This window comes from Primulina eburnea, chromosome 6, assembly GCF_022965805.1.
Source record: "Primulina eburnea isolate SZY01 chromosome 6, ASM2296580v1, whole genome shotgun sequence".
Lineage (NCBI taxonomy): Eukaryota > Viridiplantae > Streptophyta > Magnoliopsida > Lamiales > Gesneriaceae > Primulina > Primulina eburnea.
Genome location: NC_133106.1, coordinates 37,213,069 through 37,228,611, shown reverse-complemented (window position 1 = coordinate 37,228,611; position 15,543 = coordinate 37,213,069). Strand labels below are relative to the sequence as shown.

Sequence of the window (15,543 nt, the reverse complement as noted above, 5' to 3'; positions counted from 1 at the left end):
GTCAATTGAGTAGGAGATTTTTCTTACAAAATTGATAAACGAGACAACTTCCTAAAAAATTGTGTGAAAAGAATATATTATTTAAAAAGTTTTAACACCATAATAACATGAAAAGCAGGATACAAAACCAAGATGGCCCCTTATTTTCCCATATGGTTATCAAATTTATTTTGCTTAAATCTGAAAATCTTATTTCCATAATTACATAATTAATATGATTTCCCCATATAAATTTTTTGAAAAAATACAAAAGGTATGGTCAAATAACGAAACGAAAGTGAGGTATTTTTTAAATTAATTAACATTTGGCAATCTAATACAGATCATCTAGTAAAATCACTAATGTGTGTGCAGTATACATACATACATATAATATATGTATATATGTATGTATACACTCATACAGATCATCTAGTAAAATCACTAATGTGTGTGCAGTATATACATGGAGACTATAACGGCTTGAGTCCATGCTTGAGTGCGGCCTCCCACACAATATCAATCTGATCAACATAGATTGCCCCAACTTCATGATGTTTCCACCCTTCAAGAAAATGAACCACCCCACCAGCATGGCAAGCATGAACTATGCCTCGTTCCAATGTATACTACAAATAATAGAAAGAAGAGATAAAGTTAAAGGCTCGATTTCACATCTAAATTTAAGGTACTTGCCGCGAATTCGTCAGGGAGTTAATTACCTAAAAATAAGAAATAAAGTAATTACCTCACATGATCCCAGTCCCTCGACTTCTTCAGGGAGTTTCATTGCTGCAAGCTTCCCATAAGTGCAGTCTCTCCTGAATGGAATAACGGGCGGAACTACAAACTGGTGAAAATGTGTTCCTGATGGAGCCCAATACTGTTCACGTGGCGTTGCCCATTTGCCGATGATCCATGTCTGCAAAAATGCATGATTCAAGTTTTGCATATGGCTTGTTTATGTGTATGTAGATTGATGGATTTCGCGATACATTTCAGATGGTTCCTTGTTATGTACCATAGACTTGAAGCAGAATGCGTGCATAAAATGATTTGCCAAAATGTTTACCTTACAGTTCTTAGCTGCTTGATGCTTGGTAACCTGAACTAAGTATTTTTGGCACTCCACTGGTAATTCTTTCTGAATCTTCATGAATCTCTCTGTCGACAGTGTTAGCATCTGCATAAATCGGATGTTTACAAAAGTTCTTTCAGTTTTCTATGATATTCCATCACATTACAGTTTAGAAGAGGACGGCATGAAAATTTTGTAAAGTTTCGCATACCATAACTTTAACCTTGCGTTGAGCAAGATAAAGGGCGATAGCCCTGCCAAGTTTAGAGGTCGCCCCTGTTAAGAAAACTTCATCAACGTCTTGAGGAATCTCATGTAGGATCACTGCAGCCGTCAAGGTGTTCCCATGAACCACTCTGACTTTAAGATCGGGATGCTTCGAAGTAAAGAGTGTTCCACCTCCATTTAGACCTTCATTCTGGAATTTTCATTTATTTAATTTAAATAGGAAAATAACCACAATATTGGGTAGTAATGATGGCCTTGCATGTGTGGCAGAGAAAATCTACTACCACCAAGTGCTACGGTGCTGAAGTAACCCATGTCATTCTCCCAGGAAAAGATGAAACAACCTTTAAATAAAAGGGTAAATGTATCCGGAACAGACACGGGTGGGCACGGTGAGAATACCTATGGACATGAGACAACTTCCTCTGAAGGAGCTCCGTAAATACCCCCTAACTATCAAAATATAGTGTTTGGGCTATTGCACTGTATAAATATTTTTGTGGCAAAATTACTGAGTTACATTTTTCCATTGTTAATCTGCCTCTTATATGAAAAGCAAAAGCAAAAAAAAAAAAAACAAATCTTACCTTGTTTAATGCAGCAAGGCTGATGACTTTAACTCCAAGCTTATCAGCGGTGAGGATGGCATCTTCAATATGGTTATTGATGCCATTTGCAGCAAAAGGTAGGAAATACTACAATATTTAACACCGAAAACGTCAGGAGCCACACTTTAATAGAAAAATATAAATATGACTGTGATTGGTTGAGGCGAATACAAGGTTCACTCCAAATCTCCGGCTACATATTGTATTCTATCATTTGTCTGTATTATCCAACATAAGGACTAGATGTAGTAAAATATAGAGTAGCAAATTTAGCATAAGATTTGATTCCATAAAAATAAGATACCTGAAAACCGAATCTTGGCACTGCCCAAGTTTGGTGCAGTTTCCCTCTGAGATTGTAAAAGCTAAACAAGAAGGTCTTTGACTTGGCCCACATGATAAGCATTGCCAAAAATGTACAAGGCCACATTGGAAACAAGAAGAGCTTGTTGCTAAAAGGTATCGAGCTAAATGATCGGAAAACAAAGGGTGCGTGCATTGCTGACATCACATCTACAACGTGTGCTAGGAACACAAAATCGGGTACCCTGCTACCTGCGCCATTGCGTCACAGGTATAAACAACTGTTAAAAACCACAGCGTGGATTAAATATGCGAATGTTATAATATCTATAAACCATTAACTATATTCAGAGGAATTTTATAAAAAATTGTTATGGACAACTCTATAATTTAGAAGAAACTCACTTGTCCTGGAACAGGTTTCTTGATGAGAAGCCCAATATTTTGCATCTATTGTATTCCATAACTTATCATAAAGAGGCATAAAGAGGCAAAAATTAGACCTCATCTCCGTGTGATGAAGGCTGTGGTATCTGCAGAGTCAATGAGCTGATACTTTATTAAGAAAACCAAACTGAGGCACTAATTACCAAAAAACATTAAGACTAGCTCATGGATAACAATGATTCACACACATGAACACGATAATTGAACTAATGCCACTTCAACATCAGACACTTGTAAAGCCCCGTAATTGATTTTTGAAATTTTGTTAGGAAGACAACTCAAACACTTGGTTTAATTTAGTTATTTCATGTTTCTCAAAAAAAAAAAAAGAAAGAATGAGAACTTACGTTGGTGTGTAGATCAGGTACTTCAGAATAGGGATGGCCTCGAAAAGGCGACAAGGAAATACTTCAACATTGCAGTGTCCCAAACATCGAAGAAAATCGAACAGCAAAAGATAACCGTACATCATAGTTATCGATGCATAACCAAGAACGGCGGTTCCCAAAGTCGGAATCCCCACGACCATACATAGCAACAGCTGCTCCAAGAATGTTGTGTGCCCGGCTGCGCCACCATGAACGAAATACCCATCAGAAGTTTTCACATATTTTCTTTTGTGTCAAATGAAAATTTAAAAAACGTATTGGTGAAATATGAATGATAAAGAAATCCAGTAACACAATAATTCTATATCAGTATTGTGAAGAAGACAGGTGTAACTTGGTACCTGTGAAAGGATTAGTAATTTTAGAGCTATGATGCAGCCAATGGTACCGTTGAAATAAATCGGGAGAGTGCAATAGTCTGTGCATCCAATAAAACAGTGGTTCCGATATTCCTATGTGGAGAATCAGGCAACATAGAACACCCCTCGTGTTCCAAATTGGAAGACTAGCCAAGGAAGGGAAACTCAAGTACAACAATGAAGCCACAATAATTTGAAGAATCAGGAAATTATCCCTGTCACACATATGATCAAGAAACTTAAAGTCATCAACAAGCACAACAATTCTATCAATAAGTAAATAGAAATCTTAAAGAACGCGAAGTCGAACCAATGCCACTCCGCATCGATTTGTTTAAAATCCACGCCTCGTTGGTCGATTCGCCGCGTACGAGTAAGGAAAAGCATGTTACTGAAAGTGCTCCATAGCTGATGAACAAGTGCTCTAAGTGCAAACAAGAGAAGAATATGCAAGCACCAAGCACCTTTCATCATTTCATCTTTGTAGATAGAATACACGACTTTTCCTATTAAAGGTCCATACAGCAAATACTGTTCCAAGAACAAACTGACAAACAATCAGACCGTGTACTTTTGAAAATATCATACACTAAATATATCATTTTCTAGTCAACAAAAGATCGGGCTTTGAAATACTTGCCTTGAAATTATCCAAATTCTCCCACGGCCAAGGAAAAAATGGAGCATCCCTTTTGTTTGGACTGCAAACTCTCTTGTTTTCTGATATCATATTTCCCTCTTTTTCTTTCTCAGCCATTTCTTGTTGCGTATATATTACATATACACAGATAACAAAAACTGTTTATGATCTCTGAGTGACCCTTCCACTGGCAAGGATAAGCTGTATATATATATATATATATATATATATATATATATATATATATATATATATATTTCAGAGAAAGAGAGAGAGAGAGGAATCAAAAAAAATCTACTCCGGTAATATTTCCTCAGTTTGCGGGATCCAAAAACAACATTCAAATTCTTGAACGTGATCGGAAAAAGTCAACGATAATCTTATCATGATTCGAGTGTATAGGTCATAGGTGTCATCTAGAGAGGGGCCTGCTTAGACGAAATTTAGATTGTATTCACACTTTCTAAATATATAGAGTTTATGCATGCCTACAGTAATAAATGAGATCTTTGCATTCACCTATCTCGTTTTTATAGTACTCGGCATTTTATTTTATTTTAAAGGTAAAAATTATATCGTACTTGTCAAATTCTTTAAATGCAAGGTAAATGCAAAATAAAAAAAATCAGTTTGAAACATACTAGAGATAAATAATAAATAAACAATTAACGGTCGACCCCAGTCGGTGTTACATCAGACAATAAAGGAAATGAATATGGTTAGAATGTACATGAAGCCATGACAGAGATCGGTGGTGGATTGCAGATTGTAGGTTACGGTTGAGATGTTGATAATGAACTCAATAATCGCTTCCTCTAAAGTTTGGCCAATATTTAGTCTCCATTAAGACAGGAAGGCCCACGAATTATGGAGGAGTACGTAGCAGATATTCGATAGAGATTCTTGTCGAATAGTAAAACCGTCCCTACCTCTAGTTTTTTTTAGAACAATTCGTCCTTTACGCACAAACGCATTGCCAAGAAGATCGTGTCAACACTCACAGCCGACTAATAAATATTTATTTCATCACATGACAAAATCAATGAAGTAACTTTCCCATTTCCAATTCGATACCAAAATTTTCAGCAGAGAAGTTGGACGGTTTCTGCTCAATTATAACTTATTTTTTTCATTACTTGTTGATTACAACACGTCACCCAATCTTAAATTCGTATATAGGATTAGTAAGGAATGTCAGTTAATTAATTAATTAATTAAAAATAATAATGGAGATATTTAAATGTTGTACAGGTTATTAGTTTCTGGCAAAAGAATGTTATTATACTACCAGTCTACCACCTATATATGTAAATGCACAGGACCAAGCTATATGATCCATTATTGTAAAAATGGTAGTTAACAACTTTTCATTCGAGCTTTAGTTTTGAAAATTCAGAATTTAATGCATCTAAACATAATTTGAATAGTCTTTGGCTACTAAGTAGTATAGCTGCATTTCTACAAAAACTCATTCTCATATGTCAATTTTGTTAGACAGATTTTCAATCCGACCTTATATGAAAAATATTATTTTTTATGTAAAAAAAAATATTACTTTTATTTGTAAATATGAATTGAGCAAACTCATATCACTGATATAGATATGTGATATCTTCTTATAGGAGACTTACTCTTTTTTAAAATTAATCTAGCTAGTTAGATTAATAATGCAAAAACAACTCAAATATTAATCTATTATAATCCAGAGTTATCTCGATGTAATTTTTGTTTATTTTATATAATAGATGGTGTACGATCTTATTTTAGAATATTGAAACCTAATTCAGAGTTAGAGATCATGAGAATTGGAGTACCATGCATAAATATTTGTTATTATTGTTGTTGTTGTTATTTGATGTTGTGAGAACACGTAGTCATTTTAGGCGTGTATTGATTAAACTCCGAGCTTAGTCAAGTAAAATACATTGAACAAGTCTTGTGTGACAAGCTGCTCGTCCGAGAAAGTACTGGTAATTGCTAAATATTTATTGCTTAATTTATCAGAAGTGTGAATAAGACATTCGAATCAATGAGATGCTAATTTAGGACATTTTCCCAAGATTACATCCGAATGTAGACATTTATCAATACATTTGGAGTCAATAAACTCCACCTGTATAGTGGATTTGACCGCCTAATTAAGTGACAGTAACCACTACTGGCCAACACAACAACTGATACCCATTTGCCTAACGCGTGTTTTCTAGATGATCGCCAACTAATCCGACTAGTCCTCGATATTTTTAATGTACGACCACATCGTGCTCATTTGGAAAATTGGTTTGTTTTGACTCAAATTATTTTCAATACCAGTAATTGATATTGTCAAGTCAAGCGCTCCCTCCCACTCACCAACAAATCCGAAACTGTGCCCAGGCACATCACAAAAGGTCTCAGTACCATAATAAGTTGCATCAACACATCCTATTAGAATTCCATATCAATATACATATATACGTATATGATGACGCCATGCGATGGACATGCAGCTGACTATGCGCCGCCGAAAATCGAATTGGCAAGGAAGCATATGGATGGATGCAATCAGAATTATTTGATCAACCAATCGAGAATGGAAGGATCATATTGAAGTATGTGTTGAGGAATTGAGTATCATATCTATCTAAAGATAGCCTTTGCTTGGTGTTGGGTTGGTGCTGCACAATTATGATCTAAATGAGTGTCTTGGAAATTTGAATATCTGGTTGGACCTTAATCAGTTCTCCGATCCAAAGCTCGACATATCTGGGTTTGTAATACAACTTGGCCAAATTTTCTTCGGTGTGCGCCCCTCCTCCAGGTTGTGATAAGGTTCATTAGCAAATTAATATAATGTCCTCTTATTGTTATTATTATTGTTATTATAAGTACGTCATATCTTTATTCGTGAGATGAATCGCTCATATTTACAAAAATAATATATTTGACATAAAACATAATATTTATTCATGAGTGATCCACGTACAAAATCTATATCACAAAATTCACTCACGAGACCGTCTTACAAGAGTTTTTGTGTATTATTATTATTATAACAAATGAAGGGGACCCTACACACTATTTCTTATAATAATTTAAAGCAGAGCGCTACAAGTGTGGTTCAGTTTCAGAAACTAATGTCTAATTAAACATTTTATTATCATTATAGGAAGAAATAGAAGAAACACGTAACATGTTTTATAACTTAACAAAAATAATATGCATGCCAAAACAATTATGAGTTTTAAAACTATTTATAGTTTTCTTTAATAATAGAGATGTATTAGAGAAATTACATTTTTCAGACTTGTACTTTACCACTGAAAAGAACATAAACAAATTTCATGTAAAAATATACCAAGTTGATGCACCTCATCAAAACATACGGCCTGTTGTCAGTAGATGTAAACGATGCATACCGAACTGCCCACAAATGCCCATTTTCGAACTCATGTCCATAGCTATAGCTTGTACTCGTACACAATAAATGAATAGCATATATGTTAAACGTGGTTTCCAAATAGTAACTATCTGTATTTTGAGCCATACCCATACCGAACCGAAAGGAATTATATGTATCAAGAAACAAATCCAAATTTAACTCATGAAGTTGACCTGTGCATTCTCAGCTTTGTACTTTTGAAGCTCTTCTTGGGCACAAATGAGCCTGCACAAAAAGAAAATGAGTTTCTTTATGTCAAGTTGGTTAATCATAAGTTCATAGTACGTGGAGTCAAGAATCAATTTAGGCACTGTTTCATACATTCCCCCTATTTGTTTTCTTTATTTGTACCTAGACAAGCGAATCTTGTTCTTGTAAGAAATTCAAATATGATCTCTTAAGCTTGTCAATTATCTATATCCAATGGACATATAAGGAAGCATGATCATCAAACATGAGGTTTTTGGTGGTTATAAATACCTCCATTGCAAATCAGATATCTCGAGGAGTAATTCTTTTTCCCTGTCAGGAGCTGCCTCTGACTGCAAAAACAGAATCCAATGAATGGAATCTGGGCATACGTAGCTAGTGGAAACTAATGGGGCCATTTTCACACTCAAGTTTTTTTTCCCAAAAGAAAAAGACATGTTTAAAGTTTAAGAAGTCATAGTGAATTCATATAAACACTGTACTTTTGCATACCGGCAAAGATTTATCTGTCACAGTTGTATTCATTGGCATGCTGCCTCCATCTACAAAGAGGACTAGTCAAATGAAGTACTAAGAATAGACATATATAAAATTACGTTATTTCCAGATTCATTATACTGGTTACCCGTAGAATCAGCAACAGCTATTTGCTTCAAAAGATTAAGAATGCAATCCTGTCAAGAAAAACATAAATACGTAAATAAATTTTTTTACAAGAACACCTCAATACAATGTTCTTTTTCAGATGAATTACCCTTTGAGAAATATTCGTCTGTAGAACAGAGTGCAGCATAGGGAAAATGGCATGACCAAGAGGACTTGATGGTGTAGCATCAGAAGGAAATGGTAAAGGACTAGAAGGATGTTGATTGATCACCTAAAAATCGACACAAGTGGAAATGTGATTAGGAAGGACATAAAATCATGCGGAAACTCTAATTACACAGATCAGGTTTTCGAGCAAAGAACTCAATATGCTGTTTTAACACCTGCCAAAAATTTTTATTTTAATATGCTAAGTTGGAATAATTGCTCCTACAAAGATAGTGATCTTAACGTGGTGCTTGTCCGTTGTAAGATTTAAAAGTTTTGAATTATACCGTTACTATCAATTATAACTTTCAATAAAGCGATCCTACATAATCCATCAATTTATAAACAATTTTTTATCTGTTCAATGTTTTAGATTTAATCAGTGATAGAAGTTATTTCTGTGTTATCGAAGAATTTTATTCAACATCAAAGAATATTTCTTTTTATCAGAGAAGTAATATTAGCATATTTAAGTTGTCAAAAAAGTTGTTTTGTCACTTTGTAAAAAGATCTAAAGAAAAATCAAGTAAATAGCTTGGAAAAGACAATATTTTTGTTACATTGACACAGATTTGTAACCAACCTGCATACTGTAGCTTTTCTGTAGTGTTGGAGAGGGAACCACCTGTGGAATAAGTTAATTAATCTGAAGCAAATGTAAGCACAACCACATACAAGTTACAAGAGGACCAGAATAACAACCTTTTCCACCTCAACATTTTCTGATGTAACCTTAAATCGTCCTTTTTGCTGAACCACTGCACATTTTGCCTTCTCATCAAGGTCATCAACACTAGCTGCATTCAAAATCCGCAGTCAAGCAAGAATGTTATAATTTTAAATACATGAAAAGCTCATTTCTGTCATAATGAGAAGTTCTGAAATATAGGGCACCTCTTACTTGATGTTTTTAAGCCTTTGGATAAAATTTCTGAATGCCCATTATCCGTTGTTTGCTGACTGGAAACTCCACCAGTTGACAAAACTTGTGATTGGTTTTGGGCTTTACCTCTAAGAATAACAGATTGTAAAAAATGTCAAGGTAATGAGGGAAACATTGAAAACATGCAACAAGAAACTATTTGTGTAATTAGATCTACATATGTGAATAATTGTAACTTTTTCCACCAGATGGTAGGAATTTCCGTTTGAGGAAATTAAAAATTTCTCCAGACATATTTTAACTAAACAAAAAAAAATTAATAAATTACTCTGCCCACTTCAAAAGTAAAGCACTGAATCCTTGTAGCATATAGAGAGAACAAATGAATGACATGATGTATAAAGAACAGTATCGCTGGTTGTCAGGACGAGTGAATAAGCGAATTAAAATGTACCCCATATGAGAATTTGTAGGAGCCGCGCCTGATAAAGGTCTATTTATATTGGACAAAAGTTTTTCCGACAGGTTTTCATTTTCATGAGATGCACTTGATTTTAACTGCTCAGTCGTTGAACCCGGGGAGTTCAGATCATCATCAGCCTTTTCATCTTTGACTCTAAAGGGAAAAAAATTGATTTTCATAAGCACATGCAATCATATTCATTTTCAAGATCAGAATTATGAGAACGACAAAGAATGGCCCAGTAACTTATAAACGCTAGATAAGAGCAGTTCAATAAAGTGATGGAGTTGCAATATTGTGAGCTTTATACAATGGGAAAGACATCATATGCAGGACTATGTATATTATTGGCACAATAAAACAGGAAACATATGCACTATCCAATGTCTGAGCATTACAAAACAAAACAAAAAGTTGAATATTAGAAAATGAAAAGGCAAATAAGCAGTATGAAAATAATTCATGCTGCTATGCTATCCTGTATAAACATGATATAAAGGAAACGGTTATCATATTATGATTATGATTATGATTATGAAGACATACGTTTTATATTTGGAGTCAACTATTGAAAGAGAAGCATGAACATTATCGTCCTGCAAAAAGCTATGAACTTAGAACCTTGATGCCAAAAAGATATCCAGGAGTAACTTTTTCCAAAACCACATTATGGCATAAACATACTGAATCTGCAGCATCAGAATATCCACTTGAAAAGGATAACTGGTGTTGAAGTTGTGAAACTTGTTTAGACAAAGACGACTGATGTTGAAGCTGTGAAGCTTGCTTAGACAGAGATATCTGATGCTGAAGTTGTTTGCTTTGCATATCTTCATCTTTTTCTGCTATAACATCATCATCCTGAACCTGAAAGCATGAGATATCATATATGTATTCATCAGGCAACTAATTGTATCGATTTAATCATATTTGTAAACAAAATTCAAAATATTGAATACCAATGACGCTTGTGCCTTCATATCGTCAAGGTTGAAGTTCCAACCACTAATACCACGTTTATATTCATTCTGCAGATGTTCGTGAACAAATTAAAAAAAAAAGCTTGCAACAAACACCAAGTACAAAAAAGTTGAATTCCCACAATATCTTTTAACACAAGGGCCAGATTTTCTTCAAATGAAAGACCTTCTATACACTTGTCAAGGAATTGCATCCATTTCGCTAAAACTATGGGGAGATTTACAATCAACTTCGCATATCAAAGTTATTAAAAAAATTTATAACATGTGCCAGGTATCGATTGTAAGTTGTAACCTATTTGATTGGATAATATGTTGTTTGAAAAAAGGACATAGGAGAAATAATTGGGGCTGCAAAAGTAAACATCATTTCAAAAAAGGCTGATTGCTAGAAGGAAATATTATAAGCTAGGTATATATTTTTATGGAGTCTCGTTGCTTCAAAGTATGAAGTTAAGTTCAGATAATATACATGTACACGAACTGCTATAAATATCAAACAAATAATCAGCTGTAGACATTGGGTTCATCAAAATGTCATTGTTACCGAGGGGCAAGGACGTGGAATCAAACCTGTGATATTTCTTCTTTCTGCCCATCTGGAATTTTCTTTTGTGCAAGCATGTCTTCCTCCTTTCTCTAAACATATCACACTTTTTTTTCGATTTAGAATATGATCACATAGAAAAATATGATGATGATGACAGCTATGAAGTATTATTTTGGCACGGTGTTATAAAATAACAGACCTTTAATGCTTGAAGACGATCACCAAGAGTTGGCAACCCTTCTATAAGAGTTCTAGAAATATAGTCATTAGATCTTGCTTGCTTGAAAAAAGAATGCCTCAATAACTTTTTTGCAGAAGGCCTTTTTAAAGGATCTTTAACCAAACAACTAGCAATCATCTGCTTAAAGGACTGGAAACGCAAATATACACATAAAACATGTAAAAAAATGTTTCATTGATAACTAATCAGACATGATTTTCACTAATATACCTTTGAGAATTTTTTGTCGCTCTCATAATCCAGACCTGGGGGTGCATTTTGCAAGGTCATGAGCAATACCTATAAAAACAAACCATACTGTGAATATTCTTGAATCAGAAGATAACCTGCTTACCAAAGGGCTCCCCACGTTGAAAGAAAACCCTTCTTAAATCAATAAAGACCTTCATTGGAGGGTATTTTGAGAAAGGGGCATGACCATGGGCAAGCTCCAAAGCGGTTATGCCAAAAGACCAAATATCAGCTCTGTAAAACATTTACACTTTTAAGTAAGAAAAAATTCCATATTTTTGGTTATTATAGCAACTGTAGAATGCAAAACTTATTCACTGACTTGAAGTCATAACCATGCAATTGTTCCATGACTTCTGGAGCCATCCTACAAAAGTACAAAATTCACTCCCATAATACAGACACAAAAATGACAAATGGTGAAAGTGCAAGCTCAAATTGAACTCTATGATGAGCAACATCCTTCAAACAATGTAAATTTCATCAACTCAAGCTTATCTGTCAGTTTGATGTTGCCACTGACAGTCACTGACAGTTGCACAAGTATAGTGGAATGGTGTTAAAAGTTCTAAATTCCAACCAATAGGTTTTGTTTTGCCTGTATGTGCATTTTGTCAAATATTATCCTATCAATTTATATGTTGTCAATCTTGTCTGGTGCAAATAAAATTCAGATACCGGACCAACATAAAAAAATACATTACCAAGAGTCCTAGTAACAGGTAATGTATAGAACACCAAATCATTCTTACTCATACCAGCAAGGAGTGCCCACAAATGTATTTCTCATACGTTGTCTATCACCAGAATCAAACAAGCAGGCAGAAACACCAAAATCCCCGAGTTTGATACCACCGCGAGCATCAACCAGAATATTACCAGCCTGAGAGAATGCAATCAAATAAGTAATGCATAACATTCACATGATAAAAAGATGCAGGATATTGTGCACTATCCTAACGGCCATGTCAATGGCTTGGTGCTAATTTATTGTGATGGTACTAAAGCAAGTGCCCAATCTATCAGGGATGCTCATGATAACACAGGCTCTCAGCTCAAAAGAATTCTTATTTGCATAATCTATTAACTTCTTGACATTTTGGACTAGAAAATGCTACCTCTCATCACACACGAGAGTTTTTCATGACACCATTTTAAAGAAGAAAAGTCCTTCCACTGTATAACCTCAGAATAACTTGAAGGGAACCTGGTTTGGATGATAATGGGATCCCTAGAGTTGAAGAAACTCATACTAGCCATAACAAACACAGAATAAATTTTAATACTAAAGGAGCGGACTGAATTAATAACACAAGGTTTTTCCTCAAAACCCTTAAATGTTGCACTTGAACAATATTATTATTATCATTAACAGAAGGGGATGTTATGACTTGGAGAGAAAAAAACAAGACTAAGAAATGGCCAGCCGCGATCAATATTTTCATGTCCTTACCCTTAGTGAAACAGAAAAATAATGACTTGCGTTCTCATTTCACTAGAACCTATGCAACAACCACCTATGCAAACATGGAAGCTACTGAGCACTCGTTAATCCAGTCCCTCGAGATACAAGACATGATTCACTGTCTCTAACATGTCTTATCATGCGCTGGAAGTATCCTTTTTATTAAACCTTTTTTGAAACTCTTTTTCGTAAATAAACGGCAATGATCTCATATTGAATGGCAGTTAAAAGTTTAAGCTATTAAAGAGATTAGTCTTAGACATTTAAAGTTCTTATTTCCAACTGCACCTAAAAAATAGGCATTTAAGAGTAGATTGTATTTGAGACAATTAAACAAACATCTACTCACCTTGACATCACGATGGATATGGCCATGTTGATGAAGATATTCCAAGCCCTTCAACACCTCGCGTAAAATGGTAGCAATAACTGCCTCCTCAAAACCATTTGGATGTGCAGCCTTCAATATGTGAAGGCAAGAACCTCCAGCCATGAAAGGCATAACAACCCACAGAGTGTGATCGATAACAAAAGAGCAGTGTGATTTAAGAACATTGGGGTGGTCAACTAGGACCATTGTCTGCGCTTCCCGTGAAACATTATTCTGGATGTAAATGCCAGAACTGAATAAGAAATTGTTTTGCTAATGTTTCAGGATACAGGATCAATCATCATTCATTTATAAGGATAAGTTTAAGCAGATAAGAACATATTCAGTGATGTTTTACAAGCAACTGAGTGAAATTGCCACTAGTAGAACTGATAAAATTGATCAGATTAGCTCTTGTTGAAAGCATCATAGCATAAATAAAAATAGAACTTTAATTTTTAAACAAAACACTACTTAAAATCACAAGGAAAACACCTTAAACAGGTATCATAAACATTTCAAATTCATGAGTCTTCATCCATAGGAATAATATACATAGATAGTAGAGAGGTGAATTACCAGATCACAATTAGCCCGTTCAAAGTCCAGAATTTTGATGGCAACTATCTCATTTAGTGTGTTGCACAGCGCCCTATGAACCGAGGCACTGACACCATTCCCAATCTCCTCAAACAGAAGATAATGCTCTGCTCCAATTGGATATTTCTTCTTCTCCTTCTCCATTGAACTCAAACCTCGATCTACAATCAAAAGTCAAAACACTCACGTAAATACAAATCAACCCCAAAGCACAACCTCGAAGCTCGATACATACATAACTACGCCTAGCCGGTCGTCCTAGAATCCTAAATTCATAAAAAAAAATAAGCTTGACTTCTAGACCCACGCAAACAGACTCGTTGGAATTAAAAAATTCTTATAGAATTTCCTCATCATCATCGGTTGCGTGGATGGATAAACCCAGAACCATCCTACATTCGAAATTTCATGAACAAACAAACCCAAAACGAAAAACCCAAAACAAACATGCGAAGACACGTTGAATTCAATCTTTCTTTGCGATTTTGCTCCTTTTCATCTGTTGCATGGGATATCAACCAAGAGTGTGAATAAATGCAGAATCATCCTAGAATCCAAAATTCATCAACAAATGAAACCGATTCCAAAAACCTATAACAGAATAACGTAAAAACTCAAACTTTATTCGAGATTTTCCTGCTCTTCATCCCTTGCATGTGATGCCAACAGGCAATAATAGTTCATTAATAAATGCAGGAAAAGAATCACGGGGAATGATGACACAATAAATAAAAAAGAGAACTTGAAAACAGAGAGTGGCAGAAACCTGAAATCGAGGGAGTTGAACGTCGATTGATATAAAGATATATACGTATCTACATAGAGGAGAGATCAATAGTATCGTCGGTGAAAAATGGAGGGAGAGTAAATTTCGCGACCTGTTATGTTTTTATGAAGCATTGTACAATTCTTATGTTTTTTTTTTTTTCGAGTAGTTCTATTGTCTCACGAATTTTTATTTGTAAAACGATCAATTCTATCGATATTCACACTAAAAACTAATATTCTTAACATAAAAAGTAATATTTTTTCATGGTTGACCTCAAATAAATCACAAAATACGACTCGTGAGATCGTCTCACAAAATACGACTTGTGAGACCGTCTTACACAAGTTTTTGTTTTTGTTTTATTTTACATATGCATGTTTTTAGGTGGATTGTTTTATCTTATATATATCGAAAAAATATTTTATAATTTTGTTATGTTATTCATTTATGGTGTTCATATTTAAGAAATGTCATTTATTCACTGTATTCGATGAAATATATCAAAATTATATGTTT

At 34.6% G+C, this 15,543-nt stretch overlaps 2 protein-coding genes across 8 annotated transcripts; both read right to left on the bottom strand.

The window, feature by feature from the left end:
• Positions 1 to 193: 193 nt before the first annotated feature.
• On the bottom strand, positions 194 to 4,234 carry LOC140834983 (very-long-chain aldehyde decarbonylase CER3-like). The gene is made up of 11 exons (XM_073200239.1): positions 4,032 to 4,234; positions 3,702 to 3,922; positions 3,374 to 3,606; positions 2,991 to 3,210; positions 2,602 to 2,729; positions 2,198 to 2,448; positions 1,873 to 1,980; positions 1,269 to 1,475; positions 1,052 to 1,162; positions 728 to 901; positions 194 to 608 (listed from the first exon to the last, which is right to left on the bottom strand). Exons 1-11 carry the CDS (start codon positions 4,146 to 4,148, stop codon positions 453 to 455), a joined length of 1,926 nt encoding a protein of 641 aa, XP_073056340.1. The 5' UTR covers positions 4,149 to 4,234; the 3' UTR covers positions 194 to 452.
• A 3,129-nt stretch (positions 4,235 to 7,363) lies between these two features.
• On the bottom strand, positions 7,364 to 15,133 carry LOC140834981 (uncharacterized). 7 transcript variants are annotated; one of them, XM_073200232.1, is made up of 21 exons: positions 15,025 to 15,133; positions 14,238 to 14,419; positions 13,638 to 13,892; positions 12,582 to 12,706; positions 12,146 to 12,190; positions 11,976 to 12,057; positions 11,803 to 11,871; positions 11,551 to 11,721; positions 11,375 to 11,440; positions 10,781 to 10,849; positions 10,506 to 10,688; positions 10,368 to 10,417; positions 9,813 to 9,974; positions 9,377 to 9,486; positions 9,178 to 9,272; positions 9,059 to 9,100; positions 8,417 to 8,539; positions 8,288 to 8,336; positions 8,155 to 8,204; positions 7,933 to 7,994; positions 7,364 to 7,677 (listed from the first exon to the last, which is right to left on the bottom strand). In XM_073200232.1, the coding sequence occupies exons 2-21, from the start codon at positions 14,400 to 14,402 to the stop codon at positions 7,608 to 7,610; spliced, it is 2,043 nt and encodes a 680-aa protein (XP_073056333.1). In that variant the 5' UTR covers positions 14,403 to 14,419; positions 15,025 to 15,133; the 3' UTR covers positions 7,364 to 7,607. The 7 variants fall into 7 exon arrangements, 6 of the variants coding, with proteins under 6 accessions (XP_073056333.1, XP_073056336.1, XP_073056332.1 ...); XM_073200235.1 differs by lacking the exon at positions 15,025 to 15,133 and adding an exon at positions 14,879 to 14,996; XM_073200231.1 differs by lacking the exon at positions 15,025 to 15,133 and adding an exon at positions 14,706 to 14,872.
• Positions 15,134 to 15,543: the final 410 nt, after the last annotated feature.

Coding starts and splice junctions, on each gene's coding strand:
- LOC140834983 (XM_073200239.1), bottom strand. CDS start 4,148: ATGGCTGAGAAAGAAAAAGAGGGAAATATGATATCAGAAAACAAGAGA. Junction 3,607..3,701: donor ATCGATGCGGAGTGGCATTG/GTTCGACTTCGC, acceptor TATGTGTGACAG/GGATAATTTCCTGATTCTTC. Junction 609..727: donor AGGGACTGGGATCATGTGAG/GTAATTACTTTA, acceptor TATTATTTGTAG/TATACATTGGAACGAGGCAT.
- LOC140834981 (XM_073200232.1), bottom strand. CDS start 14,402: ATGGAGAAGGAGAAGAAGAAATATCCAATTGGAGCAGAGCATTATCTT. Junction 12,191..12,581: donor TTTGTGGGCACTCCTTGCTG/GTATGAGTAAGA, acceptor GTACTTTTGTAG/GATGGCTCCAGAAGTCATGG. Junction 11,722..11,802: donor GCGACAAAAAATTCTCAAAG/GTATATTAGTGA, acceptor TTGCGTTTCCAG/TCCTTTAAGCAGATGATTGC.